This window comes from Phytophthora cinnamomi (assembly GCF_018691715.1).
Source record: "Phytophthora cinnamomi strain GKB4 chromosome Unknown Contig47, whole genome shotgun sequence".
Classification (NCBI taxonomy): Eukaryota; Oomycota; class Peronosporomycetes; order Peronosporales; family Peronosporaceae; genus Phytophthora; species Phytophthora cinnamomi.
In genome coordinates, this window is record NW_027150980.1 from 398,793 (window position 1) to 414,470 (window position 15,678).

Sequence of the window (15,678 nt, forward strand, 5' to 3'; positions counted from 1 at the left end):
GCCACGGCGCAGGAATTTATGGCGACACGCGAGTACAAACGAAGTGAAGTTGGGCAGATATGCTTTGTTTCTCTATTAAGCGTCATCGGCGTCTTCCACGAGGCGCGACACCATAGCGTCGACCTCACTGGGAGACATCGTCTCCGAATTCATGATGGCGTTCGAGATGATCGTGATATTCTTCGTAGTCTTTGCGTTCACCCACACGACACCGTTCACACCGACAGCCACCTCGAAGGCGAGCTTCTTGCCCAGAGACGCTAGCACCTGGCAATCTTCGTGCAGCAGCGACTTGGCTAGGCCGATGGACGTCTTGAACACATAGCCTTCGTTCAGCTCGCCGTAAATGGCGAGGCCAGTCATCCAATCTTTCTTGGTCACGCTTGGGGGCGCTACAAACCATGTCGACACCAGGCCATTAGTTGAGCGAATCAAGACCCTACTGCTGTTGCAAGCACACATAAGACCCCACCTTCGCAAGTAATTTCAGGTTCCACGTCTGGGTTGGTCTTGCTCACGCGAGCATACACGAGAGACCCCAGGCGAAGACTGGGGCGGTTCCGCTTCGTCGCGCCATCGAACGCCAGAGCACCCAAGGTAGCGCTGGCACTGGGTAGATCATCATCAAAGGCAGTTAGATGCAAGCTGCTGACGTCTTGTGCAAGCAACATCGCCACCAAATACTGAAACAAACAGCAACATGCACGTACGCAGCCCCAATGTTCACACGGTAGAACTCAGCGTTGCGGTCGGTCACGATGCCAATGACACCGTCGTCCATTGCCGCAACATACTGTTCATGAAACAACAACAGTAAATACACACAATAACAGGCAAGAATTGGCAACAGGCTGGCAGGCATTGAGTGCAGCATTTCACGTACGCGCTTGTGGTTGAATTCGACCCAGTAGCGGTTGGCAGGGCGATAGCGGAGGACGCCCGCGTTCGTGCACACGACCCGCTCGTCCGGTAGCTGCTTCAGCCCAGCACCTGTCCATCCAGAGCAGCGCATACAAATAATGAGAGACCCGGTCCTCCTCCTACCGCTCTCACTACTCAGCCAACGCACCGAGTTTGACGCGCCGCGTGGTTTTGGTCAGCGTGGAAGTGACGTCGTCGCCCGGCAGCACCACCACCGAGGAGAAGAGGAAGTCCACGGAGCGCTGCGCGTCCTCCAAGAAGTTGCTGGCGTCCGCGTCGGCGGTGTCCTCCTCGGCCTTACGCTTGTTCTGCTGCGGCATCTCGGCTGCTGCTGCTACTGCGACTGTTGTTGGCTGCACGGATAGTGAAGCTGGTACATTCACTTAGGTACGATCAAGTGCATTGCCTGGTTGGCAGGCACCGCCATGTTGTTCGTCCACGCGCGGAGGACACAGGAACAGAAGTCTCCTACATGCGGACATTCATTGTGCCTGAGCCGTAGAGATGGAGGCGACGCATTGACACTGCTGTTGTTGCCAATTGCTGCGTGCCAACCATTGCGGCGCTCGTCCGTCACCGCTGGCTGACCTGCTACAGCCCCTCATGATCTCAGCCACGCACGCACTTCGCTCCTCGCCGCGCTCAAATGAAGTCCTTTAACTTAGAAAAGAGGTTGCCTATCTGCTGTGCCAACGTGGGCGGATCCCAACAAGTTTCAGCTCGCTGCTTTCTATAGCAGCCACGATCTCGCCGCCACCCGCGAAGCTTCACTGCGCTTCTTCACGATCGCTCTCCATTCAGCCGCCTAGATCGCCCAACGGGAAAGGTTCATCTTCAGCGCTTCTATCACGGGCGCCCGCGTCCCCGGCCGCGGCCTCGGCCACGCCCGCGCCCGCTTCCCGCCGGAGCGCCGGCCTTCACCTTCTCGCGCGGGGTATCGTCGATCAGCAGCGTGTCCAGATTCAGCGAGTCCGGCAATATATAGTAGCGGATGTTGTTGCCACGGATGCTGAGCGAGTCCAGGCTCACGGGGTTCTTGCCCTTCACCGTCATCTTGACCGCCTTCAGGTGTGTGTTCATGCTGATGTCCACGCCTACGCCGCAGCAAGCAGACAGCAACCACCACAAAACATCAGTCCAAGCCGACGCGAACAAAGACTGGAAGCCTCTCGAATGCAGCCGCACCAGTGATAGTCCCGTGCACGATCGTTCCGTTCTTGAGCTCGATGGTGACCGTCTCATTGGACAGCTTCATCAAAAACCTGCGCAGCGGAGAGCAAGACAGAGACGCGAGTGAGTTGAGGAGTAGGAGGACCGCTTTATTCACGAACGGGCGGCGCCAGGCCCTTCCTCTGGATCGTGCAGGGGCGGCGCGCACGTACCTGACGAGCTTCATGGTAACCTCCTGTCGCGCCGTTCGCCACCTCGCGATCTGAAAAATGAAGTGTGAGCACACCAACTTGTCAAAATGAATATTGACACCAACTTGTCAAAATGAATATTGACACCAACTTGCCAAAATGAATATTGATATCTGGATGACCGACACCACCACTCCCTCCATGCAATTCTAACGAAGAATACCGAATAGTACGCGGTAAAGTATTTGAAGACCCCGTGAATTAAACAGTTCTCGTAGTGAATTAAGTCATCATCAGCTCTAGCATCTGCCACATCACGTGCCACATAGTAATCTTCACTGAAAGTAGCATAGCGGTGAGGTAACTCAGCTGCTGAGGTTCTCCACCACGCATCAAACATCATCGTAATACTTCCATCGGCTACGGCAAAGGTGCTTGCTAGTCGAAATGGCATAAACAAGCTAGGAGCCGCTTGCGGTAATTTAACTTGACTTGTTCATCTACGTTGTATCGGCGTACGTCAGGCAGACTTGAACTGAAGACTGTAATGTGGTGTCGAGAATTGAAGCCGAGACGGGATGTGAAGACCCACTCATTGGATTGGATTCTCCGGCCGCTAATTTGTCTAAATAGGCCGGTGACGATGACTCGTCGACGACCCCAAGTCAAGCGCGGGCGGTTGTAGCTCACTAAATACGACTGCGAACTTACTGGCAAGATCCGAACTTACGGGTTGTCGGCGCCTGTCCCCAGTCGTCTGCGGCCTTTTGGCGGCCGTTCGAGTCGTCGGTAGTGCCGTCACGTCGCAGAGAAAGGGCCGAAGAGTCGTAGTTTACAATTGGCGGTCCAAAACGGACGCGTTTATACTTGATATTTGTGTTAAACGATAGGAAACTTAAGAGAAGACAGATAAGCCCTTCGGGCAACAATAACAGAACAGCTTTTCCTCCCAACCACGCAAGGGCGACACCGGTGCCTGCAGTGAACGACCTGCAGCTCAATGTGAGATTGGGTTTTGACTGCGAAGTGAGCCGCCAGACCGAGGTCTAACGGCGTCGAGAGTTTGAGAGAAGATGACCGAGGTCTCCTATTGACTACTCACATTTACCGCGCCAGAGTGACAGGAAGCTAGTTAGTGACTGCGGGGCTCGGCGGGTCCTAATAAATTCCCGCCGAGCTCTCCGGGTAGTCATAGTGGATGCACCTTTTGCCTCTTATTGGGAATCCGGACTTAAGATGAAGGCTCGTCCGGTTGTAGGATCAGACCGAAAGCTCGGTCTATATTAGATATTTGTATAGACATTAGGAATTAGTTATAGTCGAGGCCTCACCGCCTCTAACTATTAAATCAGAGCAGAATATTCCCCCCAAGCCATCAGGGTCAAGTCCGTCTACGGTAAGTCTAGCTAGGTTAGCTGTAGGGTCTGGATACGCTCGGCCGACGCGGGGTATGTCTGCCGGTGAGCTTAAAGTACATTGACCGAGAGTTCGCCATGGTAAGGCCAAGAGTGGATAGTGGCCGAGTGTTGAGAGGTAGAGAGTCCTCCCTGTACGTTTGTACGTTGTCCTGGGTGCGTGGCGTGGCCCCCCAGTGTATTTGACTCGTTGGCCGAGGTTTCACCTCGGCGCCCCTGTCAAAAGCCTTGACCGGCCCGGTACCCTTCCTTTCTGAGGGACCACAGTGGGTTTAGCGCGAAAGCGTTTATATTTACGCACCCCAGCCGTTGCTCGTGGCTGGCGGTGCCTGTGAGTGGGCTCTACCTACCTGACCGATACTTCAACACAAGGCATATTTCCAGTCCGGTGTAAGGGATCGGACTTGGTCTTCAGGTTTAATCCCAACAATCTTCGCCGACCTTTCGAGGGAAGCGTGTGTTGTTGGGAGGACTCGTCCCATTGTCGAGGCTGAGGGACGAGGACTCGTAAAATCGTGAATTCCTACACGACAACTGGTGCCGCGACCCGGGACTGGTGTGACCGAGTGTTTGTTGTTACGGTCTGTGTAGGTATTACCCCTTAACGAGCATTGGCGAGAAGAAGAAGAACAAGAGAGAAGAGAACAAGAACAAGAAGAACAAGATGGCGAACGGGTCCAAGTCAGCGGTACCAGCTGTAACGGGGTTACACGTACAAGTGGCTACAAGCCACTTGTGAATTTAACAGATAAGATATCTGTTAAAAGTTTTAGATACTTCCTCACCTTGGTGTAAGTCACACCAATGGATACATTGGAGTGGGTCACCACAATGAGTGGTCCACACCTACCCAAAGATCCTATTGGTAGAAAACAGCATCTTTCTACCAATCAGAGACAGGCATATTGGCGGCGCTCTGACAGTCAGACGTGTCAACCGCTTTCATAGATGAAAAGCAGTTTTAGCAGATTTAGGAGGAAGATCAATTTACAAACAATACAGTTCTCATTTTACCTAAACTAAGTCACTTGAAATCTTATCTGATTTAAATTATATTTGTGTATTCAAATATAATTAACTCAAGTAATTACTAAGTACTTACGCTTCCTCATACACGTAGCGCGACGTGTAAGCAAAAGTAGTGAGTCAAGTTAGACCCACTACAGACCAACGTCGGCAATGCTGCCGACGTCAGAAGAAAAAGATGTACTGGTTCCGGGAACCGATACCCACGTTCAAGCGTGTAAGGGACAGTCCCTGACCCGAAGAGGTCAGGTCGACAACGACGCGTCGGCTCCCGGAGCCGACGCACCCTCGGTCATGAGGGGCTCCGCCAATGAATGGCGTCGAGGTGACGACGGCATGTCAACTCCGGGAGTTGACGCTGCAAACAGTGCGGACGGTTGCAAACGTACCGCACTGACGTAATTTGCATGCTGTCGTGCAGCCGGGCTGCACGACGAAGCGCCATGCGATCAAGCCGGGCTTGATATCGCGCGCCCGCAGATAGGGTCCGCCGGCGAACAACTGTCCACGGCCGGGCCTGCACCAGAAGAACAACTGTGCGGAGCCGGGCTCCGCACAACAAGAAGACGGCGCAAGCGGAGAACGCTGCGCAAGTCTCGGTCCGGGTCCGAGACGCAACAAGAGCAGTCTGCTGGGCAGATTGAGGCGGTGACGCCGGATGTCGAGACGCTAAGCGTCTTGACGCGCACCGATACTGGATTCCGGTATCGTGAGATGGAACTCGCTAATCCTCAGACGACGGCGTCGGAGTTGACTTCGCTTCCAGCTCATGGCTGGAAGCGCTTCCCGCGCGACTTGCACGATGGTCGCATCGAGCAGGTCTGCGTTCTTTCGAACAGCGAAAGAACGGAGAGCGAGAGCGAAGAGCTGAGACAGCTCTTCATGGGAAGTACCACTGAGAGTGAAGACACTCTCAGTGCGGAGACGAAGCGAGAGCGCTTCGAGGAACAAGGTTGGGACTCGCTACAGTCGAGTCCCTATTACGAATTGTTGAGGGAGTACAAAGACGTACTCCCGGAAGAGATTCCTGCGGAGCTTCCGCAGGATAAGGGCATTCAGCACGAGATTGATCTCGTGCCGGGCACGAAGTACTGTGTCACGCGGCAGTGGCCACTGCCGCGAGAACAAGTAAAAGCGATCGACGACTTCTTTGAAAGTCGTCGCAATGCAGGACAAGTGCGGGAATCAAAGTCCCCGCACAGTGCTCCGACGTTCTGTGTTAAAAAGCCACAGGGCGGATGGCGCATCGTTCATGCGTATAACAAGCTGAACGATGCGACGGTACCGGCGCAGACGCCGATACCACGAAAAGATGTTATCATCGATTCGATGGCCGGGAGCACCGTTTACAGTGCTCTCGACTTGCGAGACGGATTCTATCAGATCCTAATGCGTGAGAGCGATATCCCTCTCACGGTAGTGAGTACGCCAAGCGGCATGCTCTGGGAATGGCTAGTAATGTCGCAGGGGCTTAAGAACGCCCCTGCGACTTTCAACAGGTGCGTGACGCACTTGTTGCGCTCGGTGCGCGACTTCGCACCGAGTTACTTCGATGATGTGTTCATCCACAGCCGAGCTGTGGACGGGAAGACCGACGAAGAGATGCACAGGGTGCATCTCCGGAAACTACTCGAGCTTATGCGAAAACATAAGCTCTACGCGAACCTGAAGAAGTGTATCTTCGGGGCGAGCCAGATACCCGTCCTCGGGTGTCTCGTAGGGAAGAATGGCGTTCGCCCTGACCCAGAAAAGGTCAGAGTGATCAATGAATGGCCAACGCCTTCAAGTGTCAAGGAACTGAGGCAATTCCTTGGCTTGGCCACGTACTTATGCAAGTACGTGGAGGATTACGCGGGCAAGATCCGCCCGCTGTCACAACTTCTTAAGAAAGAAGCTGTGTGGAAGTGGACAACCGATTGCCAAAAGGCATTCGATGCAGTCAAGCAGGGCTTGACTGAGGCGCCGATCTTGGCAGTGGCTGACCAAGATCGCCCATTCCACGTCGTATGTGACGCATCCGACTTCGCGATAGGATGTGCGTTGATGTAGCACGATCACGAGGGCCGTGATCGTGTCGTCTACAACCAATCGCGTCAGCTGAAGGCAGCTGAGCGTAATTATCCGGTACATGGCAAGGAACTCCTTGCCATGAAATATGCACTCGCAAAGTTCCGAGTGTATCTACTTGGAAGTAGACCATTTGTGGTCTACACCGACCATGCATCACTGCGCACCGCGGTGAAGTCGCCACACATTTCACAAAGAATGGCGAGATGGCTCTCATTCTTTGCGGAGTATAACTTCCGGGTCGAATACAAACCCGGAAGATTGAATGTAGTGGCCGACGCGTTATCACGTCGGCCGGACTACGCAGAAACTGCTGACGTCAATACCATTGACGCCATGCGATCGAGCAAACCCACATCGTCTCTGTTGGACGATGTGAAGGCCGCGTACGCGCACGACGCGGACGCGAAACTCTTGCTGGCCTATGGCACAACACCTTCTGACAAGGCTCGTCAGAAGTTGCCCAAGCACCTTCGTGCGCGTGCACACCGATATCGAATGCACGACGGATTACTGCTTTACAATGCAGTCGTGCCGAACGATCATGACCTGCAACTCAGGATCATGTACGAATATCATGATGCCCCGACTGCGGGACATCTCGGACGTGAGAAGACATACGTCCTTCTCACGCGCGACTTCTACTGGCACCACCAGTATAAGTGGGTGCACAAGTACATCCGTGCTTGCGAGGTATGTCAATGCGTAAAGCCTGCGCCATTCGCGCAGGCTCCTTTACAATCACTACCGACCCAGTCGGAGTGTTGGGAAGTCCATGTCTTTGGACTTCATCTTTGGTCTCCCCCAGACAGCGGAGGGAATACCGGTGTTGTGGTCTTCGTCGACCGTTTCAGCAAGATGGTACATCTTGCTGCGGTGCCAGCAGAGGTGACCGCGAAGCAGACGGCCCGTCTGCTCGTCGACATGGTGTTCAAACACCATGACATGCCGACCGACATTGTGTCGGACCGAGACCCACGCTTCACAGCGAACCTGTGGCAAGAAGTGTTTACACTTCTTGGGAGCCAGCTTTCAATGTCGACTGGGGACCATCCGCAGACGGACGGCCAAACCGAGCGCGTGAATCGCGTGCTCGTCGATATTTCGAAGAGCTACACTCACTCGTTCCAATACTGGAGCGAGTGCTTATCGATGGCAGAGTTTGCCATCAATAACTCAGTGCATGCTTCGACCGGGCATACGCCGTTCTACGTGAATGCCATGCGGCATCCACGTCTACCGAGTTTACTCGGAGTGACGGCTCCCACTTTAACCCTTTAACTACTGGTCCAGTTAGAGGTCCACTGAGACCTCTACAAAGCGGCAATCCAACGCCCTTATTGGTCAATAATCACTACGGTTGCGGGACAGGCCACTGCAGGTCGCGGTAGAGGTCCATACAGACCTCTACCGTGTGCTAGCCAGGCCATTCGTTTGAGCCTCGTTGAGCGCGCGGCCAGCAGTATAAGCGCCATTCAGGTTTTTGGCGAGCTCCGAGCATGGCAAACAGGTTTAGCGGGGGATGGGAAGAACTCGAAAGCCAGCAGCAGTTCCGCATCGACGACATCGCCGTCGACTCGCTTGTCGATGAATGGGATAGATTGGTGCACGACGAGCCTCGGCTTGATGAACTTCAGCTAGACGAAGAAACTCAGCTGGATGACGAGTTTCAGCTTGACGGTTTTGCTCCGCAGAGCGACGAACAACCGCTAGACGACTACGACGTGCAGCTTGATAGCGATGGCGTCAGTATGACAAGCACACCAGGCCCACAATACGTCGACAGTCATGCAAAAGCCGCCACTCCAACGAACCAGCACGTACTCAGCAGCTTCACCGACCTACTCACGGCCCCCAGCAACATGGGGTCGCTTCAAACACCCCGAACGACTAACCAGCACAGCCGTTTCGAACCCAGCGGCCTTGGAAGAGCGTACATGCAGTCACTGAGCATGCAAAGCGGGCTTCATGTTGCAGCAGAAGCGAAAGTTGCTAAAGCTTACCGTGATAATGCTGAGTACGGCCTTTTCGCTTTGTTTTTCACCGCTGAATTCCGGCACAGCTTGAAGACGTGGACATCAGACATTCTAGCAACGCGAGGACAGCAAAAGCTCACAGACAGTCAATTCAACGCATATTTGGGCCTGGAAATTGCAATGAGTATATGCCCGCTCAATGATATCACGGAGTATTGGTCCGAAGCTCGTTTTCTAGGTCAGCCAGCTTTTGCGGAGACAATGCCAAGGACAAGGTTTCAAAACATTCGGTCAGCTTTACGATTTCATTCTTCTGAAGACCCAACGCTTGACAAACTTCGTGATCCTTTGTGGCACAGTCGAACAATTCTCGCGCACTTTCAGAAGCGATTCGCTGAGTTTGCTATTCCTACCGGTGTGAGTAGCATTGATGAGATGACAGTACCAACAAAAGCCCGCTCGAAAGCCCGCACATATATGCCATCAAAGCCTGATAAGTATGGAGTGCGGTTTTACGCTGTCGTCGGATGGGATTCTCTTTACGTGCACACGCTATGGGATAATGCTTCGGGGAATACGCAGCCTACAACACCGGCTCAACGTTACACGCAGCAGTTTCCAACATTGCGCACCTCTCTCTACAATACACTTCGCCGTGAAGACGTTCCTGTTGCTGCTAATTCGGCGACGGCTTTGTGGTTGGCTATAATTGGGCACCAAACCAAGATACTGCAATCTCCTACAGGATACCGACTTGTCGTGTCCGACAATTTCTACACACGACATACATTTGCTAGAGCTATTCTCGCGTTTACCGACGGCGAGGTGCACACAACTGGAACCGTGCGCCTGAATTTGGTCGACAAATTCAACAAACCAGCCGTAGAAGAAGCTGTGCAGCGTGTGGCGGAGGCAGAGAGAGGTCAATGGGAGTTTGTCGCGGCGGTGGAGCCAGAACCGGGTTGGAAAAAGCAAGAGGCCGAGCACCAAAAAAACCAAAAGGGTTTCCCGAAGTCGCGGAAAACCAAATTCGAGCCGAGGCTGCAAGTAGCAAACCGAGCCGGGTACATCATCTACAAAGATCGAAAAGTCGTCATCTTCTACAGCAACGACCTACGTGCAACGCCATCATCGAGAACACTAAGCTGCACTTCTGCCGAGGCTGTGGAATGCTGCCACGGTCTGTATCCAATTCAGCGCTGGACAGATGATTGCATGCTTCATCGAAAAACGTTCATGGCTCCAACTGTCATAGCGGTATACAACCGCTTCATGAACGGCGTTGATCGTGTAGATCAACTACGCTCAACGAATCCAAATAGACGTCGCGAGAAGCGGTTAGACATGACCCTCTTTACGTGGCTACTCGATATTGCGTTGATCAATGCATACGCACTGCTGAAGCGATCGACCGATCAAGTGCCGACACTACGCGAGTTCAAGCGCAAAATTGCGGACACTCTGAGTCGAAACGAAAAAGCGCTTCGGCGCCAGCAGTCACGCCGACAGAAGAAGCGACAGCGTGAGACGATCGATGACGTTGTTGGTGCGGACACCTCGATGCATATCATTACACCCAACTCAACCAGGCACAGCAATGGCAAACTCAAATGCTATTTGTGTAGCCTAAGAGGGATCTCGAAGAAATCCAAGTACGGCTGCACGAAGTGCGAGAGGGGCTTTCACGTCGAATGCTTCAGCGCCTTCCACTATCAAGACGTATTCAAAGCGCGGTCGCCTGCACTTCGCGAGGCACTGGAGGCTGTATGCAGAGCAACGACCGATGACCCTGTAGCATTTACACGCAAACGTTTGAACAGGTCAATCACTAGCGTAGATGAGTTAGCGCTGCCATCAGCATGACAATGTACTTACATCCATTTTGTCCGGCCAAAGCTGCTGCAGCTTGCTGCTAATGCAAGCAGGAATATCGCCGTTCATGTTGCCATTCTTCCGGTAAAGATACATGCGCTGGAGAGCAAGCCTGACAGCACGATTCCGCCGTCGTCTTCGCCACAGTTTCAGCAGCAGTCGCTGCCCTGCATCCTTCAGCTCGCCGCCGTAGTGCTGCCAGTCGCACCCAAGCGCACCACACCGTCCACACGCGTCTGTGCTGTCTTGCATTCAGCTACGTTCCTACTGAGAAGTGGGGGAGGGGAGAAACAAGTTTGAAGGGGATGTTGTCTGGGAGGCCGCCAGCCACTCACTATTGGTTCAAAAATTCAAAATGCGCCAATATGGTTCGCGCAGGTAGAGGTCCATGTGGACCCCAAAGATTTGGTCCGGTAGTTAAAGGGTTAACTGGGGGAGGATCTGCGACTGCAATACAGCAGCCGCAGAAAACCGCTGACACTTGCACAGTGTCAGCTGCAACAATGAACAAACCACATGAGTCTGCGCCCTGCGCAGACTCCTCCAACAACAGGGACAAAGACCACGGGTCTGCGCAGGGCGCAGACACCGCGAAGAACCACGCAGAGGCCGGGCCTCTAGCGGGGAGCGAGCTGAATGACTTCAGCTCGGATGCAATCAATTTCATCACCAAAAGACAAGCCGTAATTCGGTTTGTCCAAGATGCAACAGCAGCTTCTGTTGACCAACAGAAGCTGAACGCAGGCAATGTGGGCAGAGGCAACACAAATGAATTCAAAGTTAGTTCATTGGTTTTGTTAGCTACGCAAAACCTGCCTAAACATGCAGTTTCGGACTTCGGGGCAAGTAAGCTTGCTCCGCGCTTCACCGGGCCGTTCACTGTGTTGGCACGGCAACGCTTACACGCTAGACATACCGTCTAGCATGCGCCTCCATCCGACCTTTTACGCGGGACGGCTGAAGCCATACCTGCAGCACGAGCCATCTAGCTCGGCTGACCCGAAGCCTCGGCTCCTGCCGAGGCAGAAGCGGAAGCCTTGGCCTCGGCGACGAGCAGCCTCTCCTCCAGCGCGCGGGATGCGCTGGAGTAACCCCTTCATCTGGGTCCCCAACTCGACCTGAATATTCGATACGGTCTGCGAGACCGCCGCGACTGGTTCGTGTGGTGTAGGAAACATCAGTTTTGTGGAACACCCAAGTGGAACAGTGTACCAAATCCGCCTAATAGCGGAATCGACGGTACTACTCGGCTGGATGGTACACTGTGCCAGTCCGCCGAGCTCACCGAGCTCGCAGGCTTCACGAGCGCACTGCGGCTGACTGAATGGGAATCAAGAGCACCGGAGACCAAGGACGGGTGCGCCACACAAGGAGAAGACGCACGTACGGCGGTCCGAGTGCGGGGACGCTAGGAGACGCTCAGCCGAGTTCAAGGTAGTTTTCAGGCCTTGAGCTCGGCTAAACAGAGCCGCCGGCCGCCCAGACGACGCGGTGCACGGCCAGAAGGCGCACAAGAGGACCAAGCGTGAGCCCGGCGAGCCCAGCAGCACGCAGCCGAGTCGGCGAGACCTCCCCGTCGAGCTCGCCGGGTTATCCGGACAACTTATCCGGCTCCGCCGAGTTCGAAGCGTCGCTGAGAGGGTGAAGGGTCGGCCGAGATCCGAAACCACTCCATTTCACTTGATATTGGTATAGGACCTTCGGAATGGTGGAGGTGCCCTTTCAGGGCGCCCAGGAGACTTAAGAACAAACAGAGCAGAATTTTCTAGGCCCACAACACGTGCACACTTTCTGGTAAGTCCCTGCACGGGGTCGGATTATGCCTGCCGTCGGTACCCGAGAGGCATAGCTTGTAGGGTACTCGACTGGTAGCGCCAAGATATTAGGTCGGCCCGGGATTGGGCGTTGGGTGCTCGCCAAGTGCGAAGGAAAAGTCTCGCTAACTCAGCGAGCCGGTACGCTGGACAGCCCGGGTGCCGTTACTCTTCAAGCCGGGTTGCTTCTGCCCCAGCGGCCTGTAAAAGCGCTAGCGCGCCGCCGTTCATCCTTTGGTGGAGGGCACAGGAGTTTGTGAACGGAATCCGCTAGCTTGGCGGATCTCCGGAAGAGTGGACCTTGGTTGGCAGGTGTCGGCGAGAGGCGAGACACCCGCTGTCCCGGTTGGGCCGAACCGCGAGGGGACAACCCCTGTGCAGGCCAACAAGCGCCGACCTAACTCGGCGATTGTTGTGGTTTGTGCTGGAGATCCACATCTGACGATATTTGTGTGTTCTGCAATACCACATTCGCCAGCTCCTGCTTCAGGGCGGCGAACTCAGCGCCCTGCAGACGCTCCACGGCGGTCACCCGGTCGTGGAGAGACGCGTACTGATCAGCCCGGGGCTGATCATACCCGGGGCGTGTTCCCACCCCCGCCACCGCCGATCCGTGACGCCCGCGGCTCAACCCGCTGGATTGTTGAGCGGAATGTTGACCATAGTATCCCGAAAACGAACCCTCAAGGGGCTCGTTTTCGTATTCGTTGGAGAGGATTTCCTCCCCATCAAGATACATGGGAGCCGCGGAACGTCTTGCTGGAGGACGTTCCGGAAATGGTGAGGGCGTACGAAGAGCAGTACGCGCTGGCGCAGCGGAAGTAGTGCGAGCGCTGCGGTCATCGCTAGCGCCCGAACCCTCACGTGCTAAGAATTTAGCACGGAGTTCTTTGAGACTCTCGGGCACACGGAACGATGTGTATCCATTCAGATCGCGGTCGCTCAAGCGGACCGCGCCTGGGAAGCACTTCGCGCACTGAAAACCCTCGGGCACAGCGCACGGCACATTGGCCACCTCCGCAGCAACGTGGAGTTGTTCCAACTTTCCACGCTTCGAGTACGTCTCGAAGCGATCAAGTTTCTCAAGTCGATCCTGAGCAAGTTCGGCATGCAGGACAGCAAACCCGTGAAGACGCCGCTGGAGCCAGGACTTAAGTTGACCAAGAACATGTGCGAGGGTGGCTGCAAGCATGAAGACACGATGAAGAACGTGCCGTATCGGAGTGCTGTCGGCGCGTTGATGTACCTGATGGTGGCGACGCGTCCGGACCTGGCTGCTGCAGTAGGCGTGCTGAGTCAGTTCGCCGCCGACCCGTGTGTTGCAGGGTACTGAACCTTGGTACACTGTACCAGTTCCGAGGTACCCGAACCGGTTAACCGAACCGGTTAACCGAACCGGTCCAATACGACCACACGTTGATTAGACGAGTAGGTTGATTGGACGAGTAGTGTAGAATGATGGTTGATTAGACGCACTAGTTGATAGGACGCACGGCCGCGTGTCTTTAGCACTAGCCTAGGGTGTAAGCTCCAACAATCCAATCACTTCTGAATTTCGATTCAACCCCCCAAGTGACCTTCCTCGCCTCGCCCCAAACCTCGGCGGTGTCTACGACCAAGTCGAACAGTGCAAGACCCAACTACGACCTTCTTCAGGTTATGAGCCCAAGCACCATGTCCTCTGTCCAAGACACCAAGATCTCCATCGACAAGTTCCACGGCGTCAGCTACGCCACGTGGAACCGCTATATGCGTGGCGTGTTCCTGACCAAGTCGGTGTGGAGCGTCGTGAACTGCGAGACGAAACCAAGCTTCGCGGACACGAGGGCCAAGGACGACTACGTCATGTCGAGCAACATCGCGTTCGGCCTGGTGTTGCTCCACATGGATGCTGACTATCATCATGTGGTCGACGACTGCGAGGAAGCGTGGGTGGCCTGGACGTGTGGTGTAGCGGGATCAGCAAAATCTGCGAGATTGCTAGATCCAACTTCCCAACAGCGCCCGGACACCGACTAACGGAGGGGGTACTCCGATGATCCGTGATCAGTGCTGAACTCCTCACCTTGTGTACCCGTCGGTAGGGCTGGATCTTGCTCCTCTGGTAACTTCTGAAGAGTCCAAGTGTTGAAGTAGGAACGTCTTGGCGAGACGCGGGGATCCGGTGGAGCAGCGCGGAAATCTTCACTCTGCTCGCGGTTCTTGGTCCAGATCAAGTGATTCCCGACTTGGATCTGGCGGCCTGGATCTGGATCCGGCCGAGTGGTTGCCTTGTGGTGTGTTGTAGGCCCTTGTTGCGACTTGGTAGGTCGCCCTTTGTCGTACTTGCCGCTTCCTATAGCGGGATCAGGGTAGTTGAGAGTCTTGGATCACCCGGCCAAGTAGTTAACTCCGGGTGATCTGGGATCTGCACTTGTAGGGAGTTCACTAGGAAGGTTGATCTGGCCAATATATTATCCAGATTATTCAACCAACACTAGATCTGCTACCCAGTACCTTGCCGCTTCTTGGTGGGCCAATGTCGATCCCGATTCTAGGCGAAGGCGAAGGCACTTGCGTTGTCCAAGGCAAATTAGACTCTTTGGGGGGTGAGGGCCGCTTGCTGGCGCTTGGTAGTCTTGGGGTGCGTGTGGAGCCAAATCCAATATCCACAGCGTACGTCGAGCGGGGCCAATATGTGTTTCCCCGCCGCGAGTAGACCACTTGAGCACTTCCAGGCAAATTCGACTCCGATTTATGGTTATGTCCAATCCTATCCCAAAATCCTATCACCCAATCCGAACTATCTTCCCATCTGTACCTGTGGTATCGGGAAATGAAGCCAAGGCCAAAACCCAAAGGCGGGACGAGGGGCGAAGAAGACTCGAGGCGCCGGCGCTAACTGGCAAGTCACAACCCATCGCCAGTCATTGGACTAAACTCCCTGATCGCTGATTGGCCTAAATAGGCCGGTGACGATGACTCGTCGACGGTCCCAAGTCAAGCGCGGGCGGTTGCAGCTCGTTAAGTGCGGGGCGAACCTACTGGCAAGATCCGAACTTATGAGTCATCGGCGCCTGTCCCGAGTCGTCGGTGGCGTTTCAACGGCCGTTTGAGTCGTCGGTAACGCCGCCACGTCGCAGAGAAAGCGCCGAAGAGTCGTGAGTTACAACTGGCGGTCCAAAACGGACGCGTTTATACTTGATATTTGTATTGATCGATAGGAAACTTAAGAGAAGACAAGATA

General features: G+C 54.5%; 3 protein-coding genes across 3 annotated transcripts; 1 reads left to right on the forward strand and 2 right to left on the reverse strand.

Moving 5' to 3' along the window:
* Positions 1-75: 75 nt before the first annotated feature.
* IUM83_15945 (putative exosome complex exonuclease RRP40) lies at positions 76-1,241 on the reverse strand (the record flags this gene model as incomplete). Its single annotated transcript, XM_067940791.1, has 5 exons — positions 76-392; positions 473-609; positions 711-793; positions 884-990; positions 1,070-1,241. 5 exons carry the CDS (start codon positions 1,239-1,241, stop codon positions 76-78), a joined length of 816 nt encoding a protein of 271 aa, XP_067790241.1.
* A 526-nt stretch (positions 1,242-1,767) lies between these two features.
* Positions 1,768-2,317, reverse strand: IUM83_15946 (small nuclear ribonucleoprotein Sm D1; the record flags this gene model as incomplete). Its single annotated transcript, XM_067940792.1, has 3 exons — positions 1,768-2,015; positions 2,107-2,183; positions 2,304-2,317. The coding sequence occupies 3 exons, from the start codon at positions 2,315-2,317 to the stop codon at positions 1,768-1,770; spliced, it is 339 nt and encodes a 112-aa protein (XP_067790244.1).
* An 11,809-nt stretch (positions 2,318-14,126) lies between these two features.
* Positions 14,127-14,508, forward strand: IUM83_15947 (Copia protein; the record flags this gene model as incomplete). Its single annotated transcript, XM_067940793.1, has 2 exons — positions 14,127-14,384; positions 14,503-14,508. 2 exons carry the CDS (start codon positions 14,127-14,129, stop codon positions 14,506-14,508), a joined length of 264 nt encoding a protein of 87 aa, XP_067790243.1.
* Positions 14,509-15,678: the final 1,170 nt, after the last annotated feature.